Here is a 21692-nt window from a genome sequence, read left to right on the forward strand (position 1 = left end):
TGATCTCATGCAGAGCCATCGAAAAGAAAACCCAGTGAAATCATTTGGGCATTCTGTTGAGTAATGGAAGACATCCCTTACGCCGAGCTTCTTAGTATCAGGTTGCATGGCGTGTATTTGTGTAAGTGCATAATGTATGTATGTATGTATGTATGTATGTATGTATGTATGTATGTATGTATGTATGTATGTATGTATGTATGTATGTATGTATGTATGTATGTATGTATGTATGTATGTATGTATGTATGTATGTATGTATGTATGTATGTATGTATGTATGTATGTATGTATGTATGTATGTATGTATGTATGTATGTATGTATGTATGTACGTATCTACAGTCTTTGTCAAAAATATACAGCCCAATAGTTTTGCTTCTAAGCCCCGCAACGGGGCTCAGTACGCATCTGCACAGTTCTTCTCTATGCTTACCTATATATCCCAGTATTGCTTCCAGGGGCTTAGTTAGAGTGCCGAGAAGCCAACCCCTGGGCCGTATATTTTTGACAAAGGCTGTACGTACGTATGTGTACATGGTTGGGTGCCTGTGTGTACCAATGTATGCATTAACGGGATAGAACGGAACACAGTACATGGCCACGCCATTTTCTTCGTTCCGGATACAGAGAATTGTGGGTACACACCGACTATGCGTCGACTTTCAAAGCACAATTTCTTCACGCGCAGTCAGACAGATTTACCATTTAGTTAATAATGGTTAATTAAGAAGATTAGCGCATAGAACGGGGGCGAAGAAATATAAAAAAGTGCTCGACCTGTCATTGTTTCTATTTCTTCGTTCATGTTCTATGCTGTAGTATTTTTAATTAATCGTTATATCCGAACTAGCCCAGCTTTCTGCCTTGACTACATTTTGAGGTTCCGTTCTACCCCAATATCATTCATGTTCGACAAGTGTGACGGTGCTAAATCGTGAATGTGCACAGGCATCATCTATCACCTGCATTATTCAGCGCCAACGCTTTGCGTCGAGTGATGTGGTGACAGGGCTGGTGGTGCTTCCGACAGCTTGCTTGCAAATCACCGCGTTGCCACTTATAGCGCTGAATTTCCAGGCCTTGTCCAATACAGTATTCTTCCGCAAGTATACTTCCGAAGTGACACACTGCGTATGAGCGACTGATATTGATGCCGATTGCAAGGATTCTGTCGGTAGGCGATTAGCAGGCATTGGATCTCAGTAGGACATTCTTCACCGACGATGCATCAGCCGCCAGATTCAGAGTCAGCTGTCTGCAAGCGACAGTGCAACATGAGAATTCATAAGGCATAGAAAATGTTTAAAAACAATTGTTTTGTGAAAAGTAAAGTGAAAGGCGAGTTCTCTACGCAGTGCAGGATAGTGCATTGTATCAGTCAATTCGTGCTTATCTGTCCGAGTAAAAACGAGCATGTTTCAGGCAGTGAATAAAAGTTCTTGCGCCGTGTAATGCATGTAAGTAAACTAGAAATACACTAAAAGTGAAAGGAAACCTACAGGTCTGCCGGCGAGCGTGCATTTTGAAAACGCCGCGCAATGTATACGAGAGAGCAGACGCAGACATAAAAAAAGAAAAGCGGCAATATATGACACTGTAATTAAGTATACACAGTATTATTCAGTGTCTTTATCCTTTCTCTCGCAAAATGCGTTGATATTGGGGTGACAGGCCCATGTGACCGCAGTCAACGTCAAGTTAGCACGGCTGAGCGCGCAAATAAATAAAATAAGCAGGCATCGGCCGTGTATTTCGTACCCAGGCCTTTCACTGAAGAAGAACAGCGTATAGAGCTCCGATTGATGTCATTATGTTAGCAATACGTTAGTGGTGCATGCTTTCAAGTTTTCCAGACGGGCGCTTGGCGCACAATAGAGATGTGAAGTCGTTGTGCCAATCCGAAGGTTGAGGATTGAGCAATACTATTAAGAATTGAGTCTTATTAAGAAGGGCAGTCATTTTCGAGGCAGTGATACACCTATAGCTTATTGCCGGCAACGGTAATTTTTAGTTGCCTGATAACACCCTATGCTAAAGTAGCAGGATGTGAGCCGCTATGGCGGACAGTTTGAAATGACATTCGGCACAAAAATGCATAGCAGTTGGCCGCAATATAGACGCCGTGTTGAAAAATCAAACATAATATTGCCGTGTTAGGTCCTATAAGAACACTACAATTTAGTTGGAAGTAGCCGTGAAGTATTACAAAGAGAGAATAAAGAATTAGGATTAATGACAACAGGTCATAAGTCTAATGTTTCTGAAAAAAAAAAAGTTTTTTTTTTTGGCCTTTGCAACGACCACACGAGGTTATTTGTTGCGGGCTGCGATACACCCACTATTAAGTTAATATTATTGGACGGCTTAATTTTTCGACGACTCGCTTCAACCAACCAAGTGCTGTAACCTCATCGTTCAGTTTAAAGAATATGGCATCTATGAGGCCGCTGATATGTCTAGCTCGCAAGACAAATTGCAGAACACAATGAAAGATGCGGCAAACAGCTAGCACTGGTCAATCCTCAACTATGGCGTTGTGACGACATGAACACCTTTTCCAGCGATAATGAAGAAGCAACCCGTGTGGTTGACGGCGGCCTTACCAAATGCAGGCTCTTCCGTAAATTACCCTTGTAGGGGCCACTGATAAGCTCCGTCGATATTCGAGCTCTGGCGTGCAAAATTTTTCGCTAGAAAAAAACAGGAACAAGAAAAGCACGGGATAAGGTTAACGTCCGGGGATACATCAGAAGCGGCCATGACGCTAAGCATCTGACATGCACATGGCATCTATGGCGCCCGCATGTGTGCGTTCCCTAGTGCGCAGTTTACGAGTCGAAACTGAACACACACGTGATACAGGCTCATCTGCACATGCGAATCAAGCCTGCAGAGACTATACGCTAGTTAAAGAGCCTCCTTTATAGCCAAAGTTACGGTGCTGAATTTGGGCGGTGTACAGGTCGGCATCTTTTTCCCCATCAGTGGGACCTTTCGTACTGATCAGACTAGAAATGAAATGACTTTTTACTCTCAGAGACGTCCTCTATTCGCTGGGCTCTGGGCTCGCTGTTCTAGCTATTTTCTTTTTTTGCCGCGGCTTCCGATTCCCGCTCCTTCGCAGCTCGAATGCCGCGCATGTGTTTCGCAGCTGCCGCTCAGTGCTCCAGCCCACTAAAAGAACATAGCGTTGCTTGCGCGGGGCAATCCTTTCTCTCGGCATGCGTTAACCGCTGCGATCACCGCCAAAGGACTCGCTGGAGCTTAAAAGGACACCGAAGACAGACTGAATTTGGCCTGTATCGATAGTGTATCGTGTACCGCATCAATAACTGAGTAAGCTAGAAAAGGCCAGAAAGCGAAAAATTGAACGACGCTTAAGTTGTCCACGGGAGCAGGTAGAGATAGCATTTAATTTCAGAGAATGTGGGTAATTGGTGACTTTAATTAAGTAAGCGTTGCTGTGATACATTGCTGCCAGCTGTGTGGTTTGAGGACGTCGCCTATGGCCTCTTAAAGCGCTGGCCGAGCGTTCTTCAGTGGTGTCCGTTAGAGTTAACGCGTCCGGTTCATGGCCGAAGATCAGCGGTTTGATTCCCCGCTGGACTGCCCTTCCATTTGAAACTGCCTTTTCTTTCTTCAGAGGAACTACGTAAGCGTGGTGGAGTGGCGTCACGGCACTGCAGAACTGAATTGAAATTATTTTCCTAGTGTCACTTTAGGAAGGCCGACCATGACCAATGGTGAGTTGTGTGGTCGTCGTGGCATGCTGCAGTTCTTAAATTATCTGCGCGAAGTTATCCGGTTGTGATGTCGCAACTCTCTCGGCCAATCAGGAATTTTCTTAAAAGGAAGTTTTCGCCTAGGCGACAGCTTAAATGCTGCCGATTTTGCAACGAAATACGTGTGCGTCGATGCCGATTGGCAGGCGCAGGTCCCGGAGGCTACAACCATTCAGTTCAAACTGATGGCGAACCGTACTTTTCGAACGACACGATATTAAATCACACTTCTCCATGATAAATGCGCTTTTTGTTGCCGGAGAAACGTAGGCATAGCCAGAAAGAGGGCATGGATAAAACGTTTGCTAAGAACAATGATTATATAAAGTCGTCCTCTGTCTCCCTTCAAGAAATAGGCTCGGGCTGTTAAAACTCTTATAACCAACTCTTGTCTACTGTGGCGCTGGCGCATGCATTATGAATAAGATGACAAAAAGGCTATTAAGGGCAGCATACCATTATACTGGTACAGATTGTGGTCTCTGTCACACTCAGTCTCAGACAACTCCTCTGGTTCACCTAAGTCATCGTAAGGAACTTTTCGGCAAGCGCCTTCTTTAAACCGCGAGGAGAGCTTGCCACTGAAAGAAAAGAAGTGACAGAGGGAAAATGGGGCTTCACTAGCAGCCTCTGCTGTCATCCATCCATACTGCATGGACGGCTCTGCACTGCCAGCACGGGCATGCGGGCTCACCTCGAGTACGTCTCCTCTCTGTACTGGACCGGAGACGTGGCCTCTGCGTGAAACATGCGCCGCCAGACATTCAGTAAGAGTTGTGCTCTCAAAATAAGTGTTCACTGGCCATAATTTCTGTAGCCTCATGAATTGTTTCAGCCGTTAGTCAATTTGATGCAGGTGTCACAACATACTCCAAAAGTCTGCTCCCGTCTACGTTGTTTTGCAAGCGCTACGCCACATTCATTTGCAGGCGTTGTCTGTGCGACAAGCGGAGTACACGAGGGTAAGTCCCATGCAGGCATGCAGGCCCTACATGGCCTCTGCCCTTAAATTATTGTTTTTTTCTCTTCTTTGTCCTTGAACCTCCTTCATCTTCTCCCTATGCAAAGAGGGGCTGCCACTGCGCCTTTCTGTTACTTCAGAACCTTTTCCTCCTGCTCTGCCAGCCCTACAACGAAGCCTCTACTGCGGTGCCTCGGTGAATCCTCCCGAGATGCCGCTTCTCAAGAAAGTAAATTCAGTTGCTGTCCAGCTGCGTACGCGAGCGACATCCGCCCAATGAGATTCGAACGACGTCAATTTCCTTCAGTGCGTTATAGGTGCACGGCACAGAGAAAGCAAAATAAGTTACTTTTATTCGATTCTGGAAGTTATTACTTTCGGGTGTACATGCTCGTTGTAATTATTTCTTTGCCCTGAAGTTTGATTTCCATGACTCAGATTGGAGGGGACGCAAGCGCTTGAAAAAATTAGGGGGACGCCCGATAGCGCGACTGCCTTTTCACTTCGGGAATTTATTTTATATTTTTAAGATGGCTTTTAGGGAAGAAAGGCGCAGTATCTGTCCCATTTCTCGGTGAACATGTATACTTATAATTAATGGCACACAACTGCTGTTGCATGCGTTGTCGGTTCGAATTCCTATCGCGCACAGTTTCCAACTTGACGAGCAGCTGAAAACAAGGAGTTTCTTACTCTTACCTAGAGGGAAAGCTGCGTGCCGCCATCTATGGGAGTTTACAGGGAGTTTCCTGACGACGAGTTCAGCCACCATAGGCGCCCAAAACATCATGGGCCGGAGAACTACCGAGCGCAGAACTACAACTTTTGGCCAAAAATATTGCAGAGATAAACGTTGTTCTAGAGTAAAAAATGTCCTAACATTCAACATTGTGACTATAAATTGAAAAAAGAAAGCGAAACAGCATGTCAGTGTCAAAATTTGTCCAATATAAACGATGCCTCTTTCTCCTTTTTTCTAAGTATTGAGCAGCACAAATACCAATATTTCGCACTTAATAGGCACACTTTGAAAGAAAAAAAAAAACGATTTGGAAATATTTACGGTTTATCAATCACTTCAGGAAGCTTTTTATAGGCATTTCGGAAAACAGAAACCTTTTATTGGCATCATCTGCTTTTGCGCCTTCGCTACTATGGTTTTTTCGGTCCACGTTCGCACCTCGATATGATGATAATGATAATGATGAAAAAGAGACATCTCAGTAACGCCACTCTGTGTTCCCGAAGAACTGCGACTGTCCCGCACCAAGTAGGACACCGGCCCATGATTCTTAGCCTGCCCATGGTGGCTGAAGTGCAGCGCCCTCAGCTTTCCCTCTAGTTAAGAGTGTAAGAAACTCTATGGATGAAAGCTAAATGAGAAGCGGAATTGTATGACATCACCCTAAACGCTACGCAAAGAACGGTTGCATCATAATATTTATACCGTTTGAAATAATGCCAAGTGTTCAAGTTGTTCATCATAGCTCCGAGGTCAGCCACATGAAACAGTACGCTCTTTGAGAAGACAGACACATTTAACGGCCTGCTCGTAGATCGAAGGGTGAGGATGGAATGTTCTCTGCAGTGTTGTCATCGGCTCAAATTTGAATATTTTTTCAAGAGGTAAGGCGAACGTTTGCACTTGCTTCGCTGCTTCGACGATCCCTTTCGGATCTGTCAAATGTGGTCAAAAATAAAATATGCCCCGTTCTTATGAAACACAGCTCTGTCGCGCTTTGCTCACGAATGTAAAAGTATTTTTAGAAGCAAGAAGCTTGAAGAGCAGCGGAGTATTAAATTTCTCCTTTTCATGGCACACACACACATGCCCTTGACAAATTCCACTCGAGTTTGCCGGTGTTATCGACGTCAGCCGCGCAGCAAATTATACTTCACCGCAGCACGCCAGAAACGAATTCCCAATTTCACAGTGGAACCCAGAACGATTGAAGAGGTCTACACCTAAAGTTCCCGCTTGCTTTGTTGGCACTCTGTAATTTGATGGGTTTGTTTGTTTTGTGTACATATGTACTACGTAGTACACAACACACAGTTTTGTAGATGACAATGCACAGCCATAAAAGTGTCGCGTAAAGTTGCGACAGTATTAAACACAAGTTTTTGTTGTTGAAGCTACTCGTTATTAAATTTGACTTTATTAAAATTGATGTTAGGGTAAAGACGCGGAAGATAAAACCCTCCCAAGCCGTCTTGTTTGCGCAAAGCAACAATATTCACTGAGGCGTCAGTGAATCTACCGCACGTTGTCCCTTGCAACCTTCGATTCATCTCAAAAATAAGTGACGCTTTCTAAAAACAGAGGTAGAGATATAGCAAGTACGGCTGCCGAAGACTGAGGCTGAGTTATAGTGTCGTACCTTCAAAGTCTTCTTCTGTGCCTCCAGTGAGAGACGGATGTCTTGAACTGGTCCATAGTTGAGCATATTGCTCATTGGAAGCATCCGTGCCATTTTGCTGCGAAAAAGCGAGACAACGCATCAAGCGGATTCACAAACACACATTAATAAATGTTAGTGATTTAGCGTGGCGTCTTTCCTATACCAGCACATCCCCGTTGCACGCGCTTTGGCAGTTCCTTGCACGTTCGGTACCACTGCTAGTTGAAAGTTTGCGACAAATTCAAATGTTCTACAATCCACGCGCACTAGCCTGTGTAGCAGTAGATGTAAGAGATAATAAATGTTCATTTGCCACAGGTACGGATCAACTGTGCGGTCGTGCCATAGTCATAGGCGGGCTTGTATGGTACCGTTATGCAAAATCTCTCTAAGGCTACCGAGAATTGCTAAAATTTACGGTGAGTACGGCCTAGAGTCATTTATTCAATCAATCAATCAATCAATCAATCAATCAATCAATCAATCAATCAATCAATCAATCAATCAATCAGTCAATCAATCAATCATTACTCTTGACTAAGAGGTGTTCTATGCTGTATAGCGTTGCTCTGGCCAACACTGCTTAGCAAAATTACATTTACCACCGAATGAATAGTAGGCCTTATGTGTACGGCTGTTCTCTGAGACTTGGCGACGCGAAAAAGGCGGACGAGACTGGTGAAGGAGTTACCAAACGCAGGAATGGCGCGATTTCTTTTGCTTCATCTGTGCCGTGCGTACTTCTTGCTCGGCGAAGTATTTCACATCATCAAAAAGTCCAAAATGAAAATTACATCCTTCTCTCTCTGGGAAGTGTACTGCGGAGTTGCCCTTCCTTTTCAAAGGAATTCTGCTGTAGACTTAGGAAAGCAAACATTATTATTCCAGTGTCATTTCTTTCTTTTCGTTTCACTGCCCTTAATTCTGCAAAGCAAAATCTTCCTGGCACCCCTTTTATTGTAAAAAAACTCTGTGATATGTTAAAATACGGATATGAACATATTGATGGCAATGACCTGGGCTTCCTTGGCGCAGAAAAAATTTGCTTTTAAAAATTTTGCTGCGCTCGCAGCGAGTATAATTAGAACTGCCATAGAAAACCAGTTGGCTGCGTTTTCGACTACACACAGTTGTGAAATATCCTGCGATATTTTCAAGAACATAATTGATAAAAAATGGTGTAAGCCTCCGATGCTTAGCAAAATTTTGTTTCTGAAGATTGTCCTGCGTTCAAAACGGGTGATTAGGGCTGTCATAAAAAACCAATGAAACGTGTATTTGAAAATAATTGTAAGCAACCATAGAATATTGTAAAAAAAATTCTAGAGGGCACTTTGGACCACTGAAGTGCGATGAGGCGGAAGTCATTATAGCGCGGTGGATCGTAGCCCTCCACTATGGCCCCTCTATCTCCCTTTCTTCTTTCGCTTCCGCTTTTCTCGATCCCTTCCTTTACGGCGTGGTACATGTGTCCGCGCAGAATTGTGACAGATACTGCGCCTTTTCTATCCTGTATATCAATGTCAAACGCCGCTGATGCCTGCTTTACTAACCTCTCTAGACATCTGGATCTGCTTCAGTTTGCTGTGTGGTGCGGCGTTCGGGGAAGCGGCAAATGAAAAGCGCCGCACGGAAGCCTGGATCGGACGCCCGGCGAAGTCAGCTTCGTATATGCATGAATCACCTGGTGACGTCATGACCTGTCGCGACGGTGCATCGCGCGCCCCTTGTCGAAGACAACCATGCCTTTCATTGAACGCATGGAAGTTCACCGGCGTTCTATAATTCGTTTACAGGAAAGGAAAGGCGCAGTTGTCAATCGCGGATCCCGCTATCATCCTCATGTTAGACAAGGGGATTTATGAAGAACGTTTCACAAGACTGGTTTCCGCTGGTGACACAATGTTTATCTTTGCCTGCCTCTTAGGTGTGTTTTCTCTTATGCAGCTCACAAGCAACGGCTGAGTGCTTTGTAAATAGTCTGTGTACATAACCCTTTCTGTACATAACCACATGTAATAAATGCCATGTCAGAAAAAAGGCGTCTTAATTCCAACACAGTCTTAATTCCAAAGAGTACGGATAAAGAAAAATTGCTCTCAGTGGATGGCTACAGGCCAATCACGCTGGCAAATGTGGACTACAAAATGTTTGCGAAAGTACTATCAAATCGTTTACAGTATGCCATGACGGTTCTCATTGGTCCTTATCAGACGTGTGGCTTGAGGGGACGCTCCGTACAAAATAACATACATATTGCACGTACAATTCTCGAATCTTGCTCTGGCTCTTATGAGCAGCTTGCTCTACTCCAGATTGACCTTGCAAAGATCGTGTCCGGCATTCGTTTCTATTTTCTCTTCCCGAGCGTGCAAATGTTGGATCAACTGTAACGAAAGGGGTACAACTTTTTTACTACAACTGTTCCACTCGCTTGATTGTTAATGGTCACCTCTCAGAGCCTGTGCTAATTCGATCATCCGTGAAGCAAGGCTGTCCTATGTCACCGCTGCTCTTTGCCCTCTACCTAGAGCCACTTTGTTGAGTGTACTGCAAAACCACAGTATCCGTGGTTATGTTGCCTTCAATAATGAAGTCAAAGTGCTTGCGTACGCCGACAATTTGGCGTTTTTCTGGACAGACAAACCCAGCATTGACAAAAGTATAACCACCATTGAGCAGTTTGGCATTGTATCTGGCGCTGAAATGAATAAGTGCGTCTCTCATAGCCTGAGTCGCTTTGGGACGTTAAACCCCACAAACCGAAATGAATAAGTCTAAAAGTTCGGGTCTGTGGTTCGGTTCACGGGGAGCAATGCCGACTCATTATGCTGGAATTGAATGGTCTCGTGTTCCCCCTAAATACCTTGGAGTTCCCCTTCATGCATTCAAGTTTAGTGGGCGTTACTAGAAAGAGCGGGCCACGACACTCCAAAGCTGTGCTCAGACTTTTGTTCCGCACCGCCTATCAATTTTTGGCCGAGCACAGGCATGTAACATGTTTCTGGCTACAAAACTTTATTATGTTTTGCAGGTACTCCATTGCGCGAGGAATTACATCCATAGATTTCACCGAACGTTTGCGACGTTCATATGGTCGTCCAGTTTTGAGCCTACGCGGCGCGATAACTTATTCAGGCCTGTTTCTGATGGCGGACTAGGTTTGACACATCTCTATGTCAGACAGTTAGTTGCTCGTTTCTTCTTTTTCCGTAATAGCTCCCATCCAATTACTAGAGCATCCCTGCAAACTAACCTTGTGAACCTTCTTCAAACTTAGTGGTCTCTTCCAATTTTACCGATCGGCCCTTATTATTTGGTTTTATGAAAGAAGCTTACGTTTCAGTGCGTTTTCTGGCAGTTCGCTTCTCTTATGAGTACTTATTCTCTGTTTCACGGGAAAATTTATACCAAGAATTGATATCTATGTTGTTCCCGCCTCCCTTATATCGTTCACTCTATTCTAATTGTATGGGGCATGATGTGTTAAAAAGGGTGCGTAAAATGCCGATCTCCCCTTCTACTAAAACGTTTTTCTTTAAACTTCATGCCGAGGTTTTGCCTGTTAAAGTCTGGCTTCAGAAAAAAAAATATTTTCGTTTCTTCAGTTAATAGCCGGTTATGTGATACACCTGAAACCATCGAACACTGTTTTATTGCCTGCAAAGATGCAATCTTATTTTGGGACGTTCTGCAAAAAACATTGAAGAAAGACTTTATTTTGAATTCTCACAGTCTGTGTTACTTGATAACCACCGAACATGACCACGAACCCTTAGACATGATTTTCCTCCTTGGACTCCACAGCCTGTGGAAAACGCGTATGTTGGATCGGAATGCTGAGCCTCTAGTCTCCCCGGCTACTCCTTTCGGCCAGATGGTACACCAGCTTAGAGACACTTACGAAGATAGTGACTATCAACCGGACTGGCTGCCAATGTTGATGTGTTGTCTTTCCTTGCCACCGTTTTAGTGAAGTTCTGCTAAGTCGTATTCTAGTTGTGTGGTGTTGTGTTGTATGTTTCAATTGGACTCTTCGCCTACAGGCTGATTACTCTGTAAATAATGTATATAGCTCTACGCTGAATTTAAAAGCATGTAATAAATGTCATGCAGAAAAAAAAGTAAAAACGCGTGGCGCAGTTGGTAAAGCGCTGGGCTGGGGATCCAAGGGATGGAGGTTCGATTCCCGGTGGAGACAAGGTTTAGTATTTTATTTTCAACTCTCGCTCTCGAAAGCGTGACACCTCTGCTGACAACCTTCTGTCGACAACGATGAGGCATTAAAGGCTTTCACCCTAAAAGTTTTATGAGCACATTGATAGAAATGGTGCAAACATCCGATGCATAGCAAAAGTTTGCTTCTGAAGTTTGTCCTGTGCTCACAACACGCTTGGTCGCGTGTTTATGATTTCTTTGAAGCTAGCGCGTTCTAAACCTCAACGCAAGGAGTAATTGAGGCTGCCATAGAAGATCAATGTGTTTTTGAAAATGAATGAATACCTAAAAAAACTACAAGCCTGCCAAGAAAGGATGTGCGGATATGTTGATTTTTATAGTGCAGTTATACGTTATGCGAAAACACTCTTACCCAGAACTCGCCCCATACTTCTGTCTTGCGAGGCCATTAAGTTATCATGAGGCCAACTGCCGAAGAAGGCGGTTGTTCGCATGATAAGGATACCAAAGCTCGTCGACATTTATTCGTCAAATGTAAAGTCGGCTTGGCCGAATGGTGTGCCAAAAGCGTTTGGAAGTCGCGAGTGCAGACACTATGTCGGTCACATTGCAGAGAATGTTGTGTGACATCCGAGGAGAAACTACGGGATGCTCACCTTGAGGCGGTGCGGCACGTCGTAGGTGTGCTCCTTGGCGGCGCGGGAACGCAGCGTGCCTTCGTCCGAGCGGCCACCCGCGTAGTACGCCATGTGGCTCGAGGCGTAGGGCGACGGGTAGTAGAGCGACTCGCGCTGCGACTCGTACATGCCGTCGCCCTTGGTCGTCTTGCCGTACGTGCTAAGGCACATGTCATCAGGCCGGCCCGGTGAGCCACGAGCATCTGCGCACCACGATGGCACATATGAAGGTTGGTCGCTTTCGATTCGACATCAGGCCAAATAAAGCCTCGCATAAAGTCCGGTCAATAGAGTTTCTTTTCCTGCACTAAAAGATATAAAAAAAAGAGCACTGTTCGCGCTGTCCACTCTGTTCCTTCTGGAACTGCTTGGAGTCTTGTAGAATAATCGCTTGGAAAGAGCAGCGCTGTTTATGTTCACTGGTGGTTATAAATTCAAATCTTCGATTGTAGTGTCTCAATTAGCGTTAGAAAATGTCTTGTTGTACGCAAGGGAAAAATATGAGCTCCTAGGCGTTGTACTATTTCGCCATTATGTGGCATAGTTAAAGAAGTTGAAAATGCAAGCTAGATTAGAAGAAATGTTACAAACTGTGTTTCATTGCAGGAATATATCATACTATTACCAAATGGTTTTAGGAGAGTGCATACTTTAAAATGAACGCTTCAATGAAGCCTGCATGTGGTCGTCAGCACAGTTTTCAGACGAATATTATTCTGGCTGAACTCACGATGCTGGTGGCGTTTGGCAGAATAGGCCTTATACAATTGTCTGTCGGCGATTGCTCATCCATCCCACTCGCTATAATGAAGCGTTTGTCCTCAAGAGGGTTCTTGCCTTTGCGCACGTATAGTTTAGTGAACCACTAGTAACATATTGCGAAAGGCTTTGGCCACTTTAACTTCCCATCTTGTCAAGTTGGGCGAGGTTGTAGAAAACGATGTACAAAGGTTATTTTCTGTACTATATTTAGGGACTTTCCAGACAACAGGAATCTTGAGATTAAAGAAAATGAACATGGAATGAACGTCTACAGCGTAGAAGCTTCGAAGGTAAGTTCAGGTAGCACAGGCGCCCTTTGCAATACTTGTTTCCGGGCCTCGTAAAGGTCGCTCTTGTGATACACAATGTCCATTATCATTAACTATTTAAGTTCTGCCCTTAATAACATTTCCGTTTGTGCCCAAAGCATAGACGTTGAAAAAGCTTTCTACCAATTTCCCGCCGGGGTGGTGCAGTGGTTACGGCGCTCGGCTACTGTGCCCAAAGACATGGGGTCGAATCCCGGCCTCGGCGGCCGCTTTTCGATGAAGGCGAAAAGCAAGGCGCCCGTGTGCTGTGCGATGTCAGTTCACGTTAAAGAACCCCAGGTGGTCGAAATTTCCGGAGTCCTTCACTACGGCGTCTCTCATAGCCTGAGTCGCTTTGGGACGCTAAACCACACAAACCAACCAACCTTTCTACCAAGTTCCTACAGACGCTTTTTTTTAACGTTTTCACGTCTTAACGTTCACCCTTACATATAAAATGGATTTGCGATTTATCAACTAACCGATATCAAACAATGTATGATAATGTTACCGCTCTTTTAAGGTCTCCTGTACTTCCAGGTGTGCCTCAGACCACTCTCGTTGGTGCCATACGTTTTCCAACTAATGGGAATGATATCACTTCAAATATTTCTTCTATAATCCGCCTATTTGCTGACAGTTGTGTTATTTATCTCCAATTGAACAAGTAACGTCGATGTCTTTGCCATCCAATCTAACATTTTGCACATACACTCTTAGTGCAAAGCGTGGTTCATTCCCCTAAATGTGCAAAAAAAAAAATGCACATTTCTTTTTTTATCATCCGTATTCTTACCCATAACCTGACTATTATGCACTCTGTGGGTAATTATTTATCCCATACCATCAATTGAGTAACTATTAATTAAATATCGCATGAACTTTTATGGTCCGCACGTATTACAATGGTTACTAACGAATATAATCGTTTCCTGTCTTACGACGCAATTTACGATTAGCTTCTTCTGCAGAATCTGTCGCCTACATAACGTTAGTTCATAAGACTTTCACATTTCGTACTTGACTAAAGCATTCGAATAATTTTAAAATCAATTCAGATAACGTTTATTGTTCTAGTTTCACTCGCTTGAAACGTAAAGCAAACCTGCCTGACCTTGAGAAACGACGCAAAATCTATACAGTGAGCACATTTGCGATTTTTTTTCTCTTAATCCTCGCAAATTTAAAACCAGCTCACCACGCCCCCTTCCGCACCAGTGGCTCTGAAGTCGTTTATTCTTCTCCTGCACGCACCACTCCACCTCTGCATTTTTTCTTCCCTTACGGCGCGGTTGAGGTGTCCACAGAAAACAAGTGAGACAGTTACCGCGCCTTTCCCTTCCTATAAATCAATCAATCAATCATTCAATCTCTGTGCAGGCAGCAGAAGATTAAAATGGACTCCCTGCCGGTGTCGCACATCCAATCAGAAAATAAAAAAATATGCTGTAAACTCAGTGTAAATCATTTCAGATTTATTTTTCTGATTTATTTATTTCATCGTGTTTTTTTCTTGTATATACCCTAATACGGGCATTTTAGCTGCGCAGTAAGTAAATAAAATTATGTGTAGGGGAGTATTGGAATTTTTGGCGTTACTTTGAAAATGCAGCGCAATTTTTCTAGCGTTTACTTCAAAAAGCGACTTTAGTTAATTTTTGTTTTCGCTGAATATTGTTTGCCGAGGACCGTTTTGCCGTTTTTTCAGTGATATATGTAACATCCTTCTGCACCCAGAAGTCGCATGCACGTTGTCCCGGATAAAATGAATTAAAAAAAAAAAACGTAAAAACAAAACAAATCGCTCTTCCACATTTAAATCAAAAGAATGTTCTTTGGGGCCATGTAGAAAAACGGGTAGTAAATTTTCCATTTCACCTGCTTCTGTCTATTACCACAAGAAATATGGCTTTAAACGCTCAGGTGTGTAGAAAGTTGTTGAGCGCCGGGAAAACGTTCTGACGCTTCCGACATGGTATTCTTAACTCTCTTATTCGGCAAAGATCAAAACCCATGGAATTAAAAAAAAAGTAATGGCGTGTGACAGTGCGCGCTTCATAGGCCCGAATGTGCTGCGATTACAGCGCTCTCATCAGCGGCTTGGTAAAGTACTGCCAGCACATTTAAAAGCACAAAAAAGCATAGGTCTTACACGACATGCTGTGCTCATGAACTACACAGACATTAACGAAGAAAAAATATTATTTCAAAGACTAACAACAGAAACGAATTGGGAGTCTATCTCCTGCTCAGAACATCCAGTAGTGGCATACAACTTGCTCGTAGAGATAACTGAAAACACTTATAAACAGCCATCTTATAAACAGCCATTTCCTGTAATATAATTCAGGAAAAGTAAGGAAGTCAGAAAGACATGGTACATTCAAAGCACATTCAAAGAGAATCAAGTGATAGATTTTTTTGCCCTGTTCATCAAACCTAGATTCCGGACGACTTAAAACAATATAATAAATTTAGAAACATGCTGGAATATGAGAGTAGAAAAGCGCCTAATGGTTATTAGGGAAAGAAGTTTGCGGATATCATCAACAATCCAAGGAAAATATGGCAAACTGCTAACTATAACGTATCCCAGTGATTGAGAGGGAAGAACTAAAGAATTAAGCATTCACGGCACACCTTTCGCAGAAGCCTTGCCAGCGAAAAAATTCCTAAATGCTGGGGAATTTAGTAAAAGCAGCTCGAACAGTTCTAACCTCGACTGCAGTTTATACATGAGATTGGTAATCGCGGGTTCACTTGATCTGACTCCGACTACAATATAAGAAATCTACATGCTACTACAAAAGCTGAATAAAATAGGGCTTGCGAAGTGGATCAGTTGAAAGTGCCACCCATAACGTCAGTTGCGCATATCATAAATCGCCCACTAGCACATATATGCAACCTGATTCTAAGCAGGGAGTTTTCTCCGAGAAACTCAACATTACAAGATGAGCTTAAATATTAATGAAGGCGACAAAAGTAACCTGATAGACCTTATTCTGTGTTGGGAATTAAAAAAATAAAGTAATAGAGTAGGCCATCAATTCACGCTTTCTAAAATACTCTCAGCAAAACAACGTAATATTTAAAGAGAATTAAGGGTTTCAAGAAATTCGCTGACGGTTACGATGCTCGTTAATGCAAAATTTGAACGCAACGCTTCAGGTATTTCAGTTTTGCAAAACGCTGAGGTAAAAAAATGGGAGAGATACGTTTCGGTATACACGTGCAGTCACAGCTCACTGTCTATTTTCCCACTTAGCCATTGTTACGATTCGGCACCGTCATGTGCTACAGCCGACGCGGCCGCAGCGTAATGCAGCGAGCATTTCAGCAATTTCAGCGCCGTGCAATCGGCTGCCCAAGCCAACGCTTCCTGCCGCGGACATGCTCCGACGTGTTCAATCTACACGTGTCGTCATGTGTGTGCGTGCGTGTGTGTGCAAACGCTGGCCAAGCCCAGCGCTCAAGGGAGAGAGCGTCACCCCCGGCCGGTAACAGGAGGTTCCTCCACGCCGCATTGACTGGTGAGCAAAGCTTGCTCTGACATGAATCATTCTTCCTCTCCCTCTGAACTGCCGAGTGTATAAAAAGCAGCGGCTGCTTCCGCTGAGAGAGCCTACGCAGAGACGACGACGCTGAGACACCTGCTTTGTGAGCGTGTCAGTTTTCTCGCCGGACCTGCTTCTCTACCCGTTCCCACGTGATGCTGTATTAAACGTTGTTTTTGTTAGTCGCCGCCTCGTCTTTATTGGGACTGCTGATGCCTTCCGCCGAGCCACCGAGCCTCAAGGCCAACGCTACCGATGAGGCCTCGAGAAACATCTAACTCGTGGCCGCGGTGAGATGACCCAGGCGTGACCATGGTCTAACACCATCCTTCGACAGGCGCTCAATCCTTTCCCAGTTGTTGACTGTTAATAAGGACTGTCGCCATCCTCAGCTCTAACTGAGGATGGCGACATTACCCTAGAGGCAATGAACAATAATTTCAGAGGTATCATTACTGAGTGCGCGGTAGAAGTAGGCGGTAGGATAGTTAGAGAGGATACCGGTAAGCTGTCTAAGGAGACGAAAGATTTGATTAAGAAACGACAGAGTATGAAAGCTTCCAATCCAACAGACCAGATCGAATTGGCCGAGATATCAAAGCTAATCAATAAGCGCAAGGTGGCCGATATAAGGAAGTATAACATGGAGAAAATTGAGCATGCTGTAAAGAACGGGGGAAGCCTTAAAGCGGTAAAGAAGAAATTGGGCATAGGACAAAACCAAATGTATGCGATAAGGGACAAGGCGGGCAACATCATCACTAATATGGACAAGATAGTCAAAGTAGCCGAGGAGTTCTATACAGATCTCTACAGTAGCCAAAGTAGTCAGGACCGTAATGAGATTGGCGGTAGGGAAAAACAGTCAGACGTTCCACCAGTAACGAAGGACGAGGTCAAGAAAGCACTAGAAACTATGAAAAGGGGGAAATCAGCTGGAGAGGATCAGATAACTACAGATTTGCTGAAGGACGGGGGGGATATCGTGCTAGAAAAACTGGCCACCCTGTATACGCAGTGCCTGGTGTCATCGACGGTACCAGAAGCATGGAAGAATGCAAACATTATCCTCATTCACAAGAAAGGGGACTCTAAGGACCTTAAAAATTACAGACCAATCAGCTTACTGTCTGTTACGTATAAGGTATTTACTAAGGTAATCGCTAATAGAATCAGGACAACCTTAGACTGCAATCAAGCAAAGGATCAAGCAGGGTTTCGGAAACGGTACTCTACTATCGATCATATCCATACCATCAATCAGGTGATAGAAAAATGCTCGGAATATAACCAGCCCTTATACATAGCATTCATTGATTACGAAAAAGCATTTGACTCAGTTGAAACCTCGGCGGTGATGCAGGCATTGCGAAATCAGGGGGTAGACGAGCCGTACGTGAAAGTGCTGGAAGATATATATAGTGGCTGCACAGCAACCATAGTTCTACATAAAGAAAGCAACAAAATTCCCATAAAGAAAGGTGTTAGGCAAGGAGACACAATCTCCCCAGTACTATTCACAGCTTGTTTAGAGGAAGTATTCAGAGACTTGCAATGGGAGCAGTTAGGGATAAGGGTAGATGGAGAATACCTCAGTAATCTGCGATTTGCTGATGACATTGCCTTGCTAAGCAACTCGGGGGATGAACTGCAAATAATGATTGATGACCTAGACAGAAAAAGTAGAAAGGTAGGCTTGAAAATCAATATGCAGAAGACTAAGGTAATGTTCAACAGCCTCGGGAAGGAACAGCAGTTTACATTAGGTAGCGAAATACTGGAAATAGTAGGCGAATATGTGTACTTAGGACAGATAGTAACCGCAGATCCGGACCATGAAAAGGAAATATCAAGAAGAATAAGATTGGGATGGAGCGCATTTGGCAAGCACTCGCAGATTATGACTAGCAGCTTACCGGTATCGCTCAAGAGGAAAGTATACAACAGTTGCATCTTGCCTGTACTCACCTATGGGGCTGAAACATGGAGGCTAACCAAGAGAGTTCTACTTAAGTTGAGGACAACCCAGAGGGCTATGGAACGAAAAATGGTAGGGGTAACATTAAGAGATAGAAAGCGTGCAGAGTGGGTCAGAGAAATAACTCAAGTTACCGACATTCTAGTGGAAATTAAGAAGAAGAAATGGACATGGGCAGGACATGTAGTGCGAAGAGAGGATAACCGATGGTTGCTTAGGGTAACAAACTGGATTCCAAGGGAAGGAAAGCGTAGCAGGGGGAGGCAGAAAGTTAGGTGGGCGGATGAGATTAAGAAGTTAGCAGGGGTCAAGTGGGGGCAGCTAGCACAGAACCGGGTTAAGTGGAGAAATATGGGAGAGGCCTTCGCCCTGCAGTGGGTATAATCAGGCTGATGATGATGATGATGATGAATAAGGAGGCGCCTCCTCGACCTCTTCTCGAGCGGCGCGTGGACATGAGAGTGCTTATCTTGTCCGCAAACATATTTCAATTGGGAAAACTTTGTACGGGGCCTCATAGGCGTCACAAAGGCGTCACATATTTGGCAAATTTGGCCACTTTTCCAGTGCGGTTAAAAAAAATTCGTCCTACTTTGGAGTTCGAACCCGGGAACACCACCTTTCCAGGCCCTAAACATTTGACCAATACTGTTCCCACTTCGAGTTAATGATAATTCGCTCTCGCCATAAAATCTGATCTGTTGGCAGTCCTGGTTAGCTCAGCTGGTAGAGCGACTACCCAGGAAAAGCGGTGGTCCCGGGTTCAATTCCCGAACCAAGACAAATTTTCCTTGAACTACGACGCTTCTGAGAAATCTCTGTAGGTTTTCTTTGTAGTCGTGTGGCTGCGCTTCGGTGGATGCCCGTGAATAGTTAGTTTCTTATTATGCACATTGCTAGACGCTTAATAAATGATTCTTAACCTGTTAATTTTCGACTGCATTATTCCCTGCATACTAATTAGCGTAAAGTCGTAAGCGACTACGTTATATGAAAGACCAGCCACCATAGATGCAGATCAACACTTTAACCAGGCAGTCCCAAACATGCCTGCCTGGGTCTAGGGCTGGCTTGTCCGGGTTCGATTCCTATATCTCACGTTCGCATCTAAATGGGGGCACTCGAATTTGCAGCTGCCAACTTCATTCCACCTTCATGCCTGCAATTCACGTCACCTGCCAAATACCACCTCCTAGAGGCATGCTTGTGGTTTTTCACTCACAACACCGTGTTTATTGTTCAAAGGGAGGCTTAACGCTGTTGTTTTATCATACCCGTCAGCCCAAACTCTGCATGACGCCACTTTCCTGCCATTGCCGTATCATATTCCTTCCCTTTCCATCAGGCACTTCCACATTTCCCTCTTCCGACTCTCTAATGTCCTGCGCTCTTTCGCATCATTAAAAAGACAGCACACTGAAGAAACATTTCGCATCTCCTTTAGGATGATCTCTCCATTTCAGTCAGAGCAGAATGCGGACGCACGAGGTTAAAAATAAAAAGAACATTTACATTGTCTTCACAAGACCTGCAATGAACAGTGGCCATTTCGATCTACCCAGACGATTTCAAGCGTTTAGCCATCATGACGAGGACCTTTTCGACGCAATTTATAACCGCAGATCGGTTATGGTATGCATATTCTGTAGAAGGTATCCCCTGCAATGTGTATTGCCACTTTCGTTTTCGGGAGCTCATTTGGAGAGCCTAGGTGAGGTTTTTACTCGCATATGGATATCGAATGCTCGCTAGTAAATTGCGCATCATTAAATGGCCATAGGCCTTCTCTGTATGCTCCCTAATAACTTTGATGGCAGAAAACTAAAAACCCTAACTTTGGAGGCATGAATTTTGTACCGCTGCAGAGCCTTTTATGTTGATAATGTCCCTTTCTCATCTGAGTGCTACCCGTATTCCCGAGCAGAGAGTGGAAGTTCGGCATTTAAATGGCTGTTTTACAAAATGTGTTATTTCCGCTCTTTATTATTATTCGTTTCTGAAGGCCGCCAAAGCCATCTGTTCTTGAAATTCGAAGCAGACCTTGAAAATTAAAAAAAAAAATGGTCGCGGCCTAGCGCAGCTAACCTCAGTTACGCAAGCGAAAGCTTTGGAATCACTTGGTTTAAGGTCCACGGAAACGGCCCCCAAGAAACCACTGATAAACGTGTTCAGTGTGTAGAACACATCCTTTTGAGCATCCTTGGAACAAAGCCAGCGATTTATTATTAATTTTTAAAAACAGCGTTTTTTGAAATTCGCGGCAGAGGAAATGTCGCTTGGCGGTGTCGCATGGAACTATTTCCTAATCCCGTGACGTCAAGGGTCGGTTGACTGGCAAGGCTTGCTAGAAGCTGCCATTCGCTGCGGTCACTGCAACCATGACGTCATGAACACACTTCCGGTAGCTGCGAAAGTCGTCTGCTCGTGCGCTGCTCGAACTCTGTGCGGGCTGTTACAGCTCGCCGCCCGTATCGGTTAGGTGGCCATTGCCCATTAAGCGCAACAACCGAAGCGACGCAGGGATCGGCAGAACGAAGCTGCATTTACAGATATCTTATTTATATAACGTGGTTTCAGGAGTATCGGAGTGTCGTCCGACGAGGCGTCAACAGCACGGTCAAGCACCGCACGATGGCAGCACCTCCTTGACCGCCGTAAACATCGCCGCTGTGGCCCCTCCTCCCGCATACCGTTCGCGAACCACACGGCGGATCGTTAGCACCGATGTCCGAAATAAAGCGTGCTAAAATTTGTTGGCGTCTGGAATACTGAGCCGAATATCAAGTATGAAGCCCTCGTGAGGATCGCTGACCAGCGGCAAATTGCTGGTAAGAGCGATAGCCGTGATACAAGCTAGTTTCTGCTCAAGCCAGCTGCCGCTGGTGCATTTCGGCTGATCCGATCTGCTCGTACTAGCTCTGCGATTAATGCGTCGGCAGAGTTAATCCTATAATTATTTTACTATGGCAGGATAGGAATCACTATAAGGCAGTTTCATAAGTAGACAATTTACGACAGCGTTGATCATGTTCCAAAGCGTCGACCGCCGCGGCTTCGAAGCGAAACAATAGGCCTAGCGACGAC

General features: G+C 44.4%; 1 protein-coding gene across 1 annotated transcript in view; it reads right to left on the reverse strand.

Moving 5' to 3' along the window:
• Positions 1-316: 316 nt before the first annotated feature.
• Positions 317-21692, reverse strand: part of LOC146206707 (cell adhesion molecule Dscam1-like) — a 463826-nt gene continuing 442450 nt past the window's right edge. Inside the window, exons 21-26 of the mRNA XM_084575504.1 lie at positions 11983-12206; positions 7127-7223; positions 4479-4521; positions 4241-4365; positions 2606-2692; positions 317-1257 (exon numbers count right to left, since the gene is read on the reverse strand). Of these exons, the coding sequence (XP_084431630.1) occupies positions 2628-2692; positions 4241-4365; positions 4479-4521; positions 7127-7223; positions 11983-12206 (554 nt within the window). The 3' untranslated portion in view covers positions 317-1257; positions 2606-2627. The remainder of the gene's footprint in view (positions 1258-2605; positions 2693-4240; positions 4366-4478; positions 4522-7126; positions 7224-11982; positions 12207-21692) is intronic.

This window comes from Amblyomma maculatum, chromosome 1, assembly GCF_055883805.1.
Source record: "Amblyomma maculatum isolate TAMU_Amacu chromosome 1, ASM5588380v1, whole genome shotgun sequence".
NCBI classification, from domain to species: domain Eukaryota; kingdom Metazoa; phylum Arthropoda; class Arachnida; order Ixodida; family Ixodidae; genus Amblyomma; species Amblyomma maculatum.